Genomic DNA, 17523 nt, shown 5'->3' on the forward strand with positions numbered 1-17523 from the left:
GAGTTGAAACTGCTTGCCGTAGGCAAGTAGCAGATCACTCTGTCTCTCATGCAGTATTTAAAAATCCAGCTGTAGACGAGAGCATCGTCATCTTCACTATAAAAGCGAGACTACAGGTTTTACCAACCAAGCTTAACCTTTCCATCTGGTTTCCTGACAATCATGCTCCTCACTGTATACTGTACATCATGGTCATGAACAGATAACTGAAACCATGTCCCACATCTTAAATGGTTGCCATGCATACAAAGGGCTCTACATCTGTAGGCATGATAGAATAGCGGATTTGATATCAAAGGATATCACCTCTATCTTTAGATCTTCTATCTCGCTCTATAAACATTCCAGTGTGAAGACGAGCATGTTCAGTCTGTGTAGTGACAATTCTGATGTGTTCTCTAATATTCCAGCTGACACTCCTGATGTTGTTGTTGTCAATGAAAATCACAGAGAGGTGTTCATCCTAGAGGTTGGCTGTACCTTTGACCACACAGCCTAGAGGAGGTCTTTCTGACCAAGATGTTAAAGTATCAACAGCTGAAGCAGACCATTTCACAGCTGGGCTACAGTTGTAAACTTTTAGTTTTCATATTCGGTAGCCTGGGTCTTGTTCACAAACTGGTTGTGAGAGGCCTCCAGATGGCTGGACTACCTAAGAGAAGTGCCAAACAGCTAGCAAGGTATTGCTCAGTCTCTGCTATTATTGGTAGGCGCTCAATATGTAGACGGCGCTGCTTTTTGTATCCTTGAAGTGGATACTAACCAATATCTTGTATTACAGTGTAACTGTATTTGTCAACTTGCCACTGCCATCACCCTGTGTGGTGTGTAATGATAAGAGCAAATAGACATTTGCTAGTTCTGAATTGCAACAGTTGGAGCATGCGCACTGGTGTTATTCAGAACCTTCAGGAAGCGACTGACAGAGCCGTACTACTCTCCATGCCTGTAACATGTTTACCAGCTCTACCAAGTAAAGTACTTCAAGTCGTAACAACGGTGTCGCTATTAGAGAACCCTCAACATAAACAACACATGGTCTTGAAGTAAGAAGATTAGCCGCGGTGTGTAACGTTAGCATTAACGTTAGCTTCTTCAACGGGGATCATGTCTACAGGGGGACTGCCCCCTAGTCCGACACCTCACGAGACCGAATTTGGGTTAGGGTCTGGGGGAGGTTAGGTTTAGGCGTGGGGGTGGGAGAGGTTAGGTTTTGGGTTAGGGTCTGGGGGAGGTTAGGTTTAGGCGTGGGGGTGGGAGAGGTAAGGTTTTGGGTTAGTGAAAAACGGGGAATATAATGCCTCTTTTTTCGGACTCGTGAGGTGTCGGACTCGTGAGGTATCGGACTCGTGCCATGGCACCGTCTACAGTATGTTCCCCGGGTTCTATGTTCCCCGGGTTCTATATTCCCCGTTTTTCACTAACCTCTCCCAGCCCCCACGCCAAACCTAACCTCCCCCCATGCCTAAACCTAACCTCCCCCAGACCCTAACCCAAAACCTAACCTCTCCCACCCCCACGCCTAAACCTAAGGTCGGCATTGCGGGTGGTCGGCATAGCGGGTGGACACCATTTGGGAAAAACGGGGAACATAGGACCCAGGGAACATAGGACCCGGGGAACATAGGGATGACCCCCTTCAACGTTAGCATCAAGCTAGTAAGCCGCACAGCTAACGCGGTCAGCAGAGTCTCGTTGTTTCCCTGGAAGAAGAGGACAAAAGACAAAATAAAAAATAAAATAAAAAATGGAAGGACTACACCCACCACCCAACCTCCAGCTGACGGGTAACGTAGCTGAGAATTGGAGGAGGTTTAGACAACGTTTTGAGTTGTACCTGTCTGCAATCGGCGCTGATGTTGACACTACTGATAAAAAAGAAGCATCAGTGTTCCTGCACGTTGTGGGCGATGAATCGCTGGAGATTTATAATAACTTCACGTTTGCTGTTGCTGCTGACAAAATGAAGCTGAGTAAAATAATGGAAAAGTTTGAGGCTCCAAAGAGAAACGTGAGGTTTGAGAGACACAGATTCTTCACGTGCGTACAAAAAACAGGAGAGACAATTGATCAATATGTGACGGAGCTGAGGAACAGAAGTAAAACATGTGAATTCGGAGGGCTCACAGACTCATTGATAAAGGATATGTAGTGACCAAAATGGTGTATAACAGTTTGTAATCTGGATCCTGCAGGTAAGTGCCCAAATGAACGGACAGAAGGCTGATTTACCAAAAATATTAAGTTTATTACAATAATTTCCAAATAAAAAGGCAAATTAAATATCAGTTGTGTTCACTACACAGTAGCAACAGGTCTGGGCTGGGCGACAGAGCAATATACGGGGCACGGAAGGCCCTTCGGCGGCGGCCAAAATGAAGGGTGTGATTAGGGTAGCACAGTATCTAGAACCCAATAAATAAGCATGCTAGTAATAGAATCCCCCAAAGGCCAAATAGTCACGGCACACGTAAGAAATCACACATGGGATGTAAAATAACACGGCACACGTACGGAATCACACATGGGATATAAGGATATCCACAGGGAATCAAAAGGTTGGTCAACACAGCAACCAAGTTATAATAAGGGTAACTAGGTTCGTAATGAGCCACTAATCCCAGTTGGTTCGACGATCAAGAAGGTATTGCACAGCGCCGGACAGTATATTGCACGAAGCCCAGTTATGTGACCTAAAAGGTACTAAATGAAAACACAAAAACACAAAAAGGCCCAATATAACTCGATATAGGGAAAAAAAAGTGACAGTCTTTTGAAGGCACTCCTGTAGCTCCCACGAGTACTACACCCACCCCCAGCGGTGTACCCAGGTCCTGGTGACCAGTAAATTTCACACTCCACACCCAGGTTGTATTTCTACCATCAGTTGACTGGAACAAACATAAGCTGCATTTGACACTCCACACCGCCTGTATTGCTCAACACAGCTGACTGGAAGAAGCAGACGTCACATTTCACACTCCACACCACGGGTTTGTATTGCTACAAGCTGCCAGCAGATGCCGGGCCTCGTGATTACAGCATGCAACTGCCTATACGCGACCGCAGTTTCTTCGTCTCGGTGCTCACCAACAAACAAATGTTTGGTGTGCTTGCAGTGTGTCTGCACCCTGTCAAGTTTCCTGTTCTGTTCTTGGTAGTGGAAAGGGAGAGCTCTGTTTCCCTCCCCTCTAAATAACATGGCTTCCCTGGGTCCTAAAGGCAACCATGTTACAGATAGACTGAGGGAAAGGCTATTGAGGGAACATGATCTCAACCTGGAAAGAGCAATAACGCTGTGTAGAGCAGCAGAGTCTGTGAAAACACAAGCAAAGGAACTCTTCAGTGAGAGCTGCAGCGTGGATGCAGTGAGACAAGACGCACACAGAGCATTCAGAAAGAAGAGCACTGTCTCCGAAATGAACAGAGGAATGAAACCACAGGACAGAGACAGACAAGGGAAGTCATGTAGTCGATGTGGCACACAGCATCCTCCCAGAAAGTGCCCGGCATATGGCAAAACATGCAATCATTGCAACAAAGATAACTATTATGCCCGTTGCTGTAAATCTCAAGCCCAACAGAGCAAAGTCCATACAGTGGATGAGAGTGACACTGAGGAATTCTATGTGGATGCAGTGACAGAAAACAAAACAGGGAAAGCGGTTGACTGGATAATGACACTGAAAGTGAATGATATTCATATTCCCATGAAGCTGGATACTGGAGCTCAAGCCAATGTGATATCAGAGACTGAGTTCATCAAAATCAGACCCAGACCTAAAATACATGCAACAAACACAAAGGGGAAAGGATACTCAGGAGCAACAATACCTGTGAAAGGAAAATGCGGGGTTAAAGTGACACACAAGGGCAGAGAGCACACACTCGCATTCATAGTGGTGCTGTAATAGAAAAATTGCTGAAATGCCTTGCTGATCCATCAATAATGAGATGCCCGTTTCAAGTGTATTTAGGAGGATTTATTCCACATTTACATCTGTGCACAGAGTCTCCCCGACCATGTTGTCATAAGGAGCCACGAGTTCTCTTCTTCACACTCTCATATAGTGATAGTAGGGTGCCCTCCCCACCCTGATCTCTGCTGTGAAATTCCACTAGCTCATACAACTTCTATCCAAGTCAGTACTTTTCCATGACGCCAGTAGCTCAATCTGATGTTCACAAGACACAATAACCTAGGTCTACTCACACAAGACAAGATACATGTTATCTCCCTATACAGGAATGTTCTGCAATGATGAAGAGCATAGTTCACAAAATACATCTTAGAAGAGCCATAGATCATAAGCAATCAATCAATAAGCACTCAATCAATAATTTACTATCACAGTGCCAAAGACAGTGCAAGCCATACTAGGTTTATCTGCCTGTGAGAGATTGAACCTAGTAAAAAGAGTTTTCGTCATAGAAAATGAAGACGATACAGACTATGATCAACTCATGACCTGTTCCAGGGTCTCGGCTGCCTCCCTGGAGAACACACAATCAGAGTGAATGAAAAAGTGACGCCTGTGATACATCCATGCCGAAAAGTGCCGTTTGCTCTTCAAAAGCCGCTGAAAGCAGAGTTGGAGAGGATGGAAAGCATGAAAGTGATTGAAAAGATCGATGAGCCGACTGAGTGGGTCAGTTCCCTCATTGTTGTGGAAAAAAAGAAAGGAAAGCCCAGAGTCTGCATGGATCCAAGGGATCTGAATAGAGCAATAAAAAGAGAACATTTCAAACTTCCTACAAGAGAAGAGATAATGGCACAGTTTGCAGATGCACAATACTTCAGCAAGTTGGATGCATCATCAGGATTTTGGCAACTTAAAGTCCCTGGAAACCAAAATCCACAAAAACGTTCTAACTATGTTATTTAGGGTCTTATGTTAGTAATTTTGTGCCTCCGAAATTATTATACATTACTTTCAACCCAAAGCCTTAAAATCGCCACTTTTCTACAAGATTCTACAAAGTACTTCCTCATTGAAGACAGCAGTGCGTGAGGTGCTAAAACGCAGGAGCTTATGACGTCATAAGCTCTATATAACCTTTGTACACGCGCGCAATCCGCACCCACCTATGGCAAGTCCGTTCTTTGCCCCCAGTGACAGCGCTCCCTTGCTGTCCGTCTCCCTCTGTGTGCGTCTGCCAACCAAGCGCTATGCTTGTGAGATTAGCAAGGTGTCGGGTTTCAGCCAGGCCATGTGCTTCTCTCTCTCTCTCTCTCTCTCTCTCTCTCTCTCTCTCTCTCTCTCTCTCTCTCTCTCTCTCTCTCTCTCTCTCTCTCTCTCTCTCGACTAGTGAGAGAGAGCGAGAGACACACAGGCTGGTGGCTCTCTCACACACACACACACACACACACACACACACACACACACACACACACACACACTCGCAAGTGCTGTGTAACTTGATCTCTTTCTCCGTTTCCCTCCCCCCCCCCTCTCTCTCGCGCTCTCTCTCGGAGGAGATAAATGTCCCTGCTGCAGACGGACACGCCCACACATTCCGCGGGAGAAAGTACACTCTAAAAAATAATGAAATCTCATGCGTTTTGCCACACCTGTCAAACCTAAATTTATATACTTTGCAACGTTCATCATCGTTCAAATTTGGCTGGTAGCTTATTAACATAGGGTCCTGTGATGTGATGAACTCAAAATGCTAAATAATAAAGAAATATTTCTGGTTTCCAGGGACTTTAAAGCAGGACTAAACCCCCCAGATTTCTTGCAAAACTGTATTCTACTTGATTTGAAAACTCTGCAGGCAAGATGGCCGCCTATACTCCCTCCTTTAGCTGGCATAATTCCTCCCCCATAAAGTAACATATCTTGGCCAATAAGTATGTAACATACAAAATAAAACAACCCGTAATATCTTACTTTGATGTAGAATGCAGAGGACATGTAACTGTTTAGTTAAACTTGCATTCCAGGAATATTGTGCTCTAAAGATAACGTTAGTGGCTCAAGACTGTTTCGTCCTGAAACCCACTCGCTTTGCGCCAGAACACAATTTGGGGGTGGTTTTGGCGTAACCTATGTGGGATTCGAAATAACGCATCCGAGATAGAAAACGTTATGAATATAGCCACGTTATAAACAACAAACTAACGCTGGTGATCCGTATGGAAACAGTGTTACTCGAAATGGTTAAAAGTTATATCAATTTGGTCATTCAGTGGCATTTTACTGCCATATAACATAACTAACTAGCGGCTAATATTAGCCACAGTAGGCATTACCCATGGATGCATTGGTCTTAAAGGGCTCGTGCCGCGTGAACTACAGTAATAATCAATGGGGGGAAAAACTATTTTTCACATGAGTGGGGCGCATCCTAACCCCACCGTGACATCACGATGTACCAAATATCCCATTCATTTGAGGGCACAAAAAAAGCAGTGTTCAACCCATAGAGGGAACTTATACTGCTCAAAATGATACAAATGGTACAATGGTAACAGTTTGGTCTCAAATGTGGAAATTTTGACCAGAATTCTTCACACACCACCCCCAAAGTCATATTGGTTAAAAGCTGGAAAAAAAGTGTTTTGGGGTTTAGTCCTGCTTTAAGCTGGACGATGCAAGTACAAAACTGTGCACATTTAACAGTCCATATGGCAGGTACAGATTCCTCAGATTGCCATTTGGCATAGCTTCAGCACCTGAAGTCTACCACAAGACAGTACACATGATATATGAGCATCTGGAAGGAGTGGACACATCAATGGATGACATCATAGTATGGGGGAGCACGAAGGCTGAACATGATATGAGACTGAAGAATGTCCTGGAACAGGGGCGGTTTTAGCATCAGAGCTTTGGGTGGGCTCAGCCCCCCCGGAAGAAAATTTTGTACAGTTTCAAGTAAAAATGGATCAAACTGGCGCACTTTGAGATCAAAATGAAGAGACTAGATCTATGAAGAACTACACACATCAATATCTTCTTTACCGTTCTGTGGTTTTACAGCGATGAAAAAATAATTCTTTCCCTATATATACTATATATATTCTGCATACAGGTTACTATATGGTAGAATTATGCTTGCATAAATAATACCAAAATCACTTCAGGGGAGTTTCAAGGGGGTCATCCCTATGTTCCCCGGGTCCTATGTTCCCCGGGTCCTATGTTCCCCGCTTTTCCCAAATAGGGTCCTATGTTCCCCGCTATGTTCCCTGGGAGAGGTTAGGTTTTGGGTTAGGGTCTGGGGGAGGTTAGGTTTAGGCGTTGGGGGTGGGAGAGGTTAGGTTTTGGGTTAGGGTCTGGGGGAGGTTATGTTTAGGGTTAGTGAAAAACGGGGAATATAGAACCCGGGGAACATAGAACCCGGGGAACATAGACATGATCCCGTTTCAAGTAAAGTAACATTTTGCTTTGTAGGCAAAACAAAAGTAAAATTAAATCAAAAGGGAACTTCCTAATTTATTGGCTGGAATAATATTCCGACAAGATAATAATATACTGTAAGCACTAAAGCAGGAGTTTCGATTCTGAAGGGCTTAATTTCATTCAGATAACAAGGGACCCGTTTGAAAATATGTTTGTCACTTATGCCCATATGTTTCTCAAAAAACATTGCATCCATTTACACCCGTTTTTTACTGTGAGCTAGCATGACATGGCTGGCTGGTGCCATGGTAGCCTACCTACCTTCCTCCAGTCCACCTGTTTGTCTGGCAGGCACAGCGACAAGTTCTTTTGTTTAGCCTACGAAACAACGTTACGCGCTAATTTGCATATCAATATGTGCTAACGACTCTGACTGCTCAATGCTCACCTCACAGTTTCATTGATCATGAGTGGGGAGAACGATTGTGTGGACTGTGGAGGACCACTTCGCTGCTGTACTGCGTGTGTGACCTGTGTGAAGTGATGTGGGATTAGGCAGATAGATGGAGGAGGGAGCGCCTGCGCAGCCGCGGTTCTAGAAACTTTTCGGGTGGGCTGAACCCCCCTAAATTTTTGTCTCAGCCCACCCTAAGAACATAGAGGGGGGGGGGGGGAAACACGCACACAGCGCATTGAGTGTAGTCAGAAACTGCTACTAATGACCACCATGGATTTGAAAAAAAAAAAAAAAAAAAAAGTTTTTTTTGCCTCTATTTTTTTGGGTGGGCTGAGACTATTTTTGGGTGGGCTAAAGCCCACCCAAAAAAGGCCTAGAACCGCCCCTGTCCTGGAAGATAGATAGATAGATAGAGTACTTTATTCATCCCCGTAGGGAAATTCTGGAAGCTACAAGAAAAGCTAACTTAAAGCTGAATAAAGAGAAATGTCAGCTTGGAGTGACAACTGACATTTGTGGGAGACATACTGAGCAGTGAGGGCATCAGACCTGATCCCAGAAAAGTGTCAGCAATTGAAAACATGCCAAGGCCACAAAACAAAAAGGATGTACAGAGGTTTAATGGAATGATAACATACTTGGGGAACTTCATACCCAACCTCTCAGAAAGGATGGCACCCTTAAGGCAGCTGACAGAGAAAAGAGTTGAGTGGGAGTGGGAACATGAGCATGAGAAGTCATGGAGCGACATGAAGAAGCTGCTCACAGAAGAACCGGTTCTTAGGTTTTATGACCCGGCGAGACCCATCAAGATTTCATCAGACGCATCACAGAGTGGGCTCGGAGCCGTTCTTCTGCAGAAATATGACGACTGCCAACCGATCGCATACGTGTCACGCTCAATGACAGACGCTGAGACGCGATACGCACAAATTGAAAAGGAGCTACTCAGCATTACATAGGCTATGCGTGTGAAAGATTCCACCAGTTTGTGTCAGGACAGACAGTCAGTGTGGAAACTGACCATAAGCCACGGGTTGCATTGTTCCAGAAGCCACTCAATAACTGTCCACTGAGAATTCAAAGAATGATGATCTGGCTACAACGCTACACACTGAAAGTGATGCACACCCCGGGTAAACTGATGTACACAGCAGACACGCTGTCCAGAGCGGTGGGCCCGAAGGAGCCGGCGAACACCAAGCTGGATGAAGAAGTGGACGCTTATGTGCACATGATCACAAATGCACTGCCAGTTTCAGATTGGAACTGTAGAGCGGAGCTGTCTGTAGTGGAAAACACCATTTTGTACTACTACTACTGTAGGCACTTTTGTAACTAACTGTCTCCCAGCATCTGACTGCATTATTAGTGTTTATGTCCTTTGTACTCTGTATTTATGTGGACATAAATAAATCATTTAAATGTGTGTGTGTGTGTGTGTGTGTGTGTGAGAGAGAGAGACAGACAGACAGACAGACAGACAGACAGACAGACAGTTGTGCAACGGTGTGCATCGTGCACAACAGGCTGTGAGGTATTGTTGTCTCTTGTTTTGTGGGCGTGTCAGAGGTGTTACCCAAACACCAGCCAGTGTATACCCCGCCATTTAAAGAGGCAGTGTGCACAGTGGATCCAACAGATGGCTTGGCAACGCTTGTGTCACAGAACAGGGTGTTCAAAGGGGAAAATCAAAGCAAGCCCTAGGAATGGCTACTGGACAATCAGGTTGAGGAATGGAAATGAGTATGAAGCTCTTGTTGACCCTGCTGTCCTCCTCTCTCTGAAGATGAAGCCTCAGAAGAGGGTGGGGGTGATTGTGGATTATGAGGAGCGTCTGGTCTCCTTTTACAGTATGAACCCTGTTTGAAACTCTCAGTCAGATAACCAAGATGCAATTATAATAAAACGTTTCCTTTTTTTCAGTGGTGGAAGGAACGAATTACAACTACTCACGTTACTGTAATTAAGTACTTTTTTTGGGTACTTGTACTTTTAAAAGTAATTTTTTCAAGTCTGTAATTTTACTCTTACTTGAGTATGGATTGCACCATGTAATCTACTTCGTTACTTTTTAAATCATACTGAGTACGGAGTACAATTTTAATTAATTAAACCTAAACATCCAAACCTTTGAATGATCGGCATTTTACGCAGCCAATAAACTCTATCAAGTGATCGCAAACGGGCCAATTAAAACCATGAAATGGGGGGGGGGGGGGGAGACGCCCACAGGTTAGATGTTGTTTTCCGGCTTGGAGGTGACTGACATGATGACCACGCCAGAGACGGGCATGTCAAGCCGGCGCCGCTCGTAGGCTATATTGTCGATAACCACGCTGACGCTGATTAACAGAGAGCTGGGATTTGGAGAAAATTAAAAATGGAGGAAACGACAGACGACAGCATTGAAAACAGAGACAAAGTCGAAGTGGAAGAGGTTGAAGAAGACGAAGAGGCGGGGGAAGATGAGAACCCCTGGCCGCACCTTGAAGTTTTCTTCACATATGGAGACAGGAAAGGAGATAGCCTGCATATGGGATGCAAACTTTGTTTGCCACGTAACGTGACAATATCGGCCTACAAGAATTCAGCCTCCAATCTCAAAAAACACCTCCAGGTAAGAATATTTACAGCTATTTGTATGTTATTGTAAACGTAAATTGCAATGTGTTTGGGGTGCGGCTATGTGCTGGGTGGGAGATATACGACTCGGTTAGCCTGGGATTAGCTAATGCAGCAGCACGCTAATGTTTACAGAGCTAGCCTAGAGCTATTTAGCTAATGTGTGGCTCTGCCATGTGGCCATGCATGTAACTTAGCTAGCGTTATATATTGATGGGTGGCCTGGCTTTGGTTGTGGGGAGTGTCATTTAACGTTATTGTACAAGCGTACGAGCAGTAAAGCCATGAGCCGTCCCCTTCATTCATGATTACATCAGTTGCACCTGTGCCCCATGCCTCGAGCCTCACCCCCATAGACTGTCACTGTAGAAAAATAGATATAACCTAATCTACCTGAGCTACAGATGATGATTTAGCCTACTCACAAAATTCCATTGTGTGTGAAACGTATTTTTACCTTTTTATTTTGCCACGTGAATAAAAAAAAATGCAACTCTTAAAATGCTATCTCAAAATAACCACTATATAACCACAATTAATTACAATAGGTTAAACCACCATTACCCCCACTTTCATGTTAAACAATTAGTCATTAACTTAAATAATTACTCTGGTTGAATGGTACTCAGTTTTTCATTGGGTTTTTGGGTGATAATAGCAGTGATGTGAGGTCATGCTTGAACATGCCATTGACTGAGACAATATTTATCTTTACAGAGGAAACATCCATCGAAGATTGACCAGTACAATGACATCACCATGGAGGCAACACGTAAACGACCAGCCACACCAAACAAGCTCTCATCAAGTAAGCAAGCCACCTTGCCAGATGTGATGTTGGCAGCTGCAGCTGCAAGGAAACGGGTCCCACAAGGAACTGTTGACAAGCTTGTCATCAATTTCATATGTGAAGGTCTACAGCCATTTGCAGTAGTGGACCAGCCATCTTTCAAAGAATTAGTTACCACATTGCAACCTCATGCCAAAGTCATCTCCAGAACCACTGTCCGTGCTCGGATCAGTAATGCTGCTGATCAGTTGAAGAAGACGATGATTGCAGAATTGGATGAAGTCAAATTTGTTGCTACCACCACCGATTGCTGGTCAGCCCATCAGAAAAGCTACCTTGGCATTACATGCCATTGGATCAAGGAAAAGTCCCTGGAAAGAAGATCTGCAGCACTAGCGTGCAAAAGATTGAGAGGGTCTCACACATTTGACATGCTTGCTGGGGCTCTGGATGATATCCATTGTCAATACAAGTTAAGAGGCAAAGTTGTGAGGACCACAACTGATAGCGGATCTAATTTCATCAAAGCGTTCCATGTGTTTGGGGCACAGCCACAGAATGATACTGAGGTAGAAGAGGATGAAGAACCAGATGCTTTTCCCCATATTGAATACCTGGATGCAAGTGCGATCCTTGATGAGGACTCTGGTCTGGAATATCAACTACCCCCCCATCAACGGTGTGCATGTCACCTGCTAAATCTTGTAGCAACAACAGATGCTGCCCTGGCAGACGGCATGAATGACACCTACAAGAGGCTTTCCCGTGCAGCCTTTGCAAAATGCCAGGGCATCTGGAACAAAACTGGCCGATCTCATTTGGCTAGTGAAGTGGTAGAGGACAAGTGTGAGCTACAGCTCATTCGCCCCAATGCAACACGGTGGAATTCAACTTACCTTGCCGTTGAAAGAATGATGCGCATCATCGATGAGAAGGGGGAAAATGCCATCAGGGAGGTGTGTGAGGAGTTCAAGGTGAAAATGTGAGTAAAATTAGATGGCTGTCACATCACATATACAAAGCATACAATGCAATTGTGCAGTTAAATGCTTTTTAAGGCCTCCTAGATTAGCGCATAGCTGGTAAAATTAAAGAATAACAGATCAAAAATAATAATAAAGATGAAAAATATATAAAAAGTGAAAAAGGTGCAAACAGATCATGTAAACAAACATGTAGACAATGTGCTGAACAGTCAAGTGAAATCTCTTGCCCCAGAAGTGAGTTTCCCCATTCATTTTCAGACTTTTCCCTAAGTGTCAATGGAGAAAATGAATGGGAAACCCACTTCCGGGGGAAGAGATGTCACTGAATGTTCAGCTCTATAATAGTGGTGATAGTTTTAGTTCTTGTACGTCATATACTGTACATGTTGTGAAAAAGGGAATCTCTTGCGCTTCAGCTCCCCCGCAGAGGGAGGACGGTGCTTCTCAGAACAGGAGGATAATCACAGAAAAGGAAGAATCTGGAGCACACGGGTCACTGGTGAGATGGTTTCTTTTTAATAGGCTAAGTGCACCAACGTTTCGACGCAACGCGTCTTCATCAGGGTTAAACACTGTACACTGTACACTGTACATGTTGTATCTTACAGGTTCAGTCCTGCCGAAGTTGCCTTCCTCGGGGAGTATTGTACGACCATGAAGCCACTGGTGAAAGCTTTAAACATCCTCCAATCAGAGTTCAACACCTGCATGGGATGGCTGCTGCCAGTAATCGACCAGCTACAATCCAAACTTACCAAGCTGGAGAGATCAAGCAAGACCTGCCTGCCACTCATCAGAGCCCTGCAAAATGGCCTACAGAAGCGTTTTGGAAAGATGATGGACGATCCAGAGTTGGCTGCGGCTGCAGTCCTCTTACCCAAGTTCAAGACCACCTGGACTGACAGAGCAGATGTGATTGAAGCTGGTAAGGTGACATTTTGTCAAAGATTTGCATCATCCCATTTGTGTGTGTATTGTTGACTGTGCACACGAGGATATATGTCACAAGCCAGTTTTTTAAATGCTTTATGTCCCTGTAAACTAACTTCAAGGGGAGGAGACATGAGTGGATTGAGTGACGTGGCTACCTGAATGATGCGGGGAAAGGGGATCCAAATTGGAAACAGCTGGGGGTGATTAGCAGAGCGGAGCTTTGGCAGCGGGCTGGCGTCTTTCTCCCTCCTTTTAAAGGCAGCCGTGGAGGTGAGAGAGGGGCAGAGAAGGCAGACGTGGTGGAGAACCAGGGGGATCCTCGAAGTGGGGAGGGTGCTGCCGTGCTGGCCAAGGTGCGGTGAAGCAGACCTGACGCAGGAACAACGCAGTCCCGGGCAAGAGAAGCCAAACCAGAGGTTGACGGGACGCTTGTGAGACGGGCAGAGCTACGAATACGAGTAGTGAAACTCCCGATGGCGCACGGTATCCAGACCCACCATACAGCAGTCTGGGGTTCCTCTGCCTTTCCGACATGCTGCCACTCCGAACGTTAACTTCCATTATTCGGACTGGCGGTCGTTCACCTTAGAAGCCGCAATGCCGACCTTAGGTTTAGGCGTGGGGGTGGGAGAGGTTAGGTTTTGGGTTAGGGTCTGGGGGAGGTTAGGTTTAGGCATGGGGGGAGGTTAGGTTTGGCGTGGGGGCTGGGAGAGGTTAGTGAAAAACGGGGAATATAGACCCCCTTTCTGAGTGCCGATATTTCGGAGTGGCAGAACGTCGGAGTGGCAGCACGTCGGAGTGGCAGCATGTAACCCAGCAGTCTGACGGCCAGAGGAACTGCACGACACGGCTTTCTTGGAGGGGAAGCATCGTTGGAATGTAGAGGGGTGTAGTCACGACGCACGTCCCTCTTACAGCTATTGTGCCCCTCTTATGTTTCCTGCAGCTATCGCCCTTCATGTTGTCCTCCTTTTCCTACCACCTTTTATTAGTGTACACGCCTGACCAGATGAACATTGTTTTTATATTTTGTACTTTGACACTGTAGCCTACCTTTTTGAGCGCCATTTTATTGTACTGCAGCCCCGTCTAAACAAAGCCCATACCCTCTAGCCACTTGAACGGCCTGCTATGTCAGCTATAGCTGTCCCTTTTTGACGCGCGGTGTAAAGCGTGCTTTTGATAAGTGAAGAAGTTATAATCACGTGTGCAATTACTGTGGAGCGCGGAGCATTGCCCCCTTCAACTTTCCATAGCATAAAGCTAAATACCCAAGAGGTTCTTAAATCACGTGTGAATTTGCAGTGATATTTTGCAGTGCTGTTTCCTTCCTTTTTTTTGGCCATTGGAGGTGTTCGGAACACGAACGGAGCGGACAGAGGACACTGTGGGACTTACTACACCTGGACTGTGGGCTGGGGTTTCTAATATTTTCCTACTTTGTAATAAAGATTATTGTGTATCCAGCTGGTGTCCTGTCTGATGGTTCTGGTTGGCTCCCCACTTGTATACATGTAGCTCGTGGTTGTAACACCTGTTGGCCACTGGTCACATATACTTTATAAAAGTGTGCAAAATTTAATTTATGTTTTTGTACACCGGCCAAATGGCTATGTGAAAAATCGACCTTGGTTTGAAAAAATAAACGCAGCAATAGTGATCAGCAAAACATCGCCATTGGTATGCACAGTTGCATTGTCTGATAATAGGCTCGAAAGATATTATTGACGTGCAAATTAAATGCTCGGTGTGCAAGGAGGACCTATAAGGTTGTTACTTGCTGAGCTTCCCATAATACCAAAGTATCTGTTTTGTGATTTAGCTTGTGTGTGTGTGTGTGTGATATTCACTGAAATTGAAATAACATTAGCTAAAGCACCAAAATTGTGTTGTCTGCTTGCAATTACAGGCTTGACATACGTGAAACAACATCTTGAAACCACCACCGTGACCCCTGAGGATGAGCAGCAGCCCAGATCGTCATCTGATGACGACGATTTCTTCTCCAGACCAGCCCCCAGAAGATCACAAGGTCCATCTGAGATCGACGGTTATCTTGCTTGTGCCACAGACGGTATGGAGCTGCTCCACTCCTTCCCAGCCATTAAGAAGCTCTCCCTCAAGCTGAACACAGGTCTGCCCGCCTCTGCTGCATGTGAACGGCTTTTTAGCTGTGCTGGTCTACTTTTCACATCCAAACGAGCCCGGATAGACTCTGTGGACTTGGAAAATCAGCTCCTGCTGAAACTGAACAAAAGGTTCCGAAAGTGAACTGTGTCACGTCCAATAGTGTTGGCATTGGCTGTTTGTTTGTTCGCAGTGCATTGGGAGACCTTTATACCAAGTACATGTTCTTCAAGAAATGTTAAAAAACACATTTTAGTATGCTTTCAATGTTCCAAATCGCATACTTATACTTTTTTACCCAGAAGCCCTTGCCAAACATTTGTTGATAGTCTACTAATATAAATTTAATTACTCTGCCATTTTTTCCAGTTTGAAGTACATTTTTACCCCCACTTTTACTCTGCATTACATGAATCCCCCTAGGTTACGCTAAATTTAGTCTCTGCATACAATTACCACCAGACAATAGTTTTCACATTAAAAGCACATCAGCTGGTTAGTGCTCCATATGACCAGCCCTAATTCTATAGGCAGTGTGTATTCTGGTCAGGCATGATCAACTTTAACTCTGCTGCTACCACACTGGAGAGAGTAAATATGGCTTCCAAATATTTAAATGTGTGTGGTTTCCCACTCGTAGTTCAGCCCTGCATTCATGGATAGTCTGAGGTGGTTTAGTTTCATGGACTGATATGAGTAATGACATGTAGCCTGGTGTAAAATAACTTAACAGTTTGTTTGAATTATGATTTATGATGTTGAAAGTCCTTAAATTTGATGTGGAAACAGTGGCGGATTGAAGAACAACACATACCTTAACTTTGAGAAAAATGGTTATCTATGCTTTGTTGAAAGTGTATCTCCCGTTTCGAGTGAATGCCTGTGACAGCCTGCTAATAAAAATCGATGGTTAAAAAAGTAACTAATACTCTGAGTAGTTTTTTAGAAGAGTACTTTTTACTTTTACTTAAGTATATTTTTAAGACCAGTACTTTTACTTGTAATTGAGTAATATTTCAGTAAGGTAACAGTACTTCTACTTGAGTACAAACTTTCAGTACTTCTTCCACCACTGCTTTTTTTGTTCCAGATAGACTGAGAACGTCTGATACAATCTGAAGAGATTCAGATTAAACTTGATTTCAGTAACCAATAATAACAGGATAAGAAAAGGCTATAAATATATACTGTATAGAGCAAATTGAGTATTAAAGATATGCAACTGACAATTTAAATACTGCAATGGTTTAAGTAGAAATGCATGAAAAGCATGAAAAAATGACCTATACAGCATTACGAAGGTGTGCAATTTAACAACAAAAAAACCTTTTGATAATTGAATAAGTGAAAAACTAAAACAATAATATCTGCAATGTATTTCTTACATCCTGTACAAAGTGCATCATATACAGATCATCAGGTCTACAGAAACCTATACATACTGAATATAACTAGACCTCCACCAAGGCCAATAGTCCAGTCTGCTATGATATGCAAATCTCACGAGTCAGATGGGATCTGTTACATTGTAGCGGCTGTTGTAGCGGCTACAACATTTACTGGCTTCTTCCTTGGCCCTTGCTACAGCCTTCCACTAATTTAATCAGCACCAACAAACTAACAAGCTACAGTATTCACTAGGGGTGGGGGAAAAAATCGATACACCATAGTATCGCGATATTTTGCCTGACGATATTGTATCGATATTTGGATGCCAAGTATCAATATTTTTTTTATTTTTTTTGCAGGCCATGCCATGCCAAGCCACCGGGCATCTGCCCGAAGCGCCCGATGGTGCAGTCCGCGCCTGCAGTGGCGTATTGAGTCCAGAGAAGCTTAATAGTGTAGCCTACGTGTGGGGCAAAAACAAGACAAAACAAAAAAACACAGCATGTTTTACTTCCGGTGAGGTCAAGGAATAGGTAGGAAAAGGAGTTAGGAGTGACAATATATTGAAATATCGCAATATTCAATATATCGCAATACTAGCATATCGCAATATCGCAATACTATCGTATCGTGCCTCAAGTATCGTTTTAGTATCATATCGTGGGCATCTGGTGATTCCCACCCCTAGTATTCACCTTATTCTTTGCCCGTATAAGGACACTTCCGCATAACGTCATTTTGTAATCGTCTTTCCGTTTTAGACCCGGAAGTCATACCGTAATCATTTTTAGACTTGCCAAAAAGCTGTTTTCATGCAAAAAAAAAAACTGTTTTAAAGTTTTAAGATTTTTTCGGATGAGAACCTAA

General features: G+C 44.2%; 1 protein-coding gene across 1 annotated transcript in view; it reads left to right on the forward strand.

Annotated features, from left to right (window-relative positions):
* Window positions 1-13613: 13613 nt before the first annotated feature.
* Window positions 13614-17523, forward strand: part of LOC310792252 (uncharacterized protein) — a gene marked incomplete at both ends in the record, with an annotated part of 55034 nt that continues 51124 nt past the window's right edge. The window contains 2 exons of the mRNA XM_083653977.1: window positions 13614-13623; window positions 15050-15274. Coding sequence (XP_083510103.1) covers window positions 13614-13623; window positions 15050-15274 — 235 coding nt within the window. The remainder of the gene's footprint in view (window positions 13624-15049; window positions 15275-17523) is intronic.

Source organism: Poromitra crassiceps, assembly GCF_964638095.1.
Source record: "Poromitra crassiceps genome assembly, chromosome: 17".
Lineage (NCBI taxonomy): Eukaryota > Metazoa > Chordata > Actinopteri > Beryciformes > Melamphaidae > Poromitra > Poromitra crassiceps.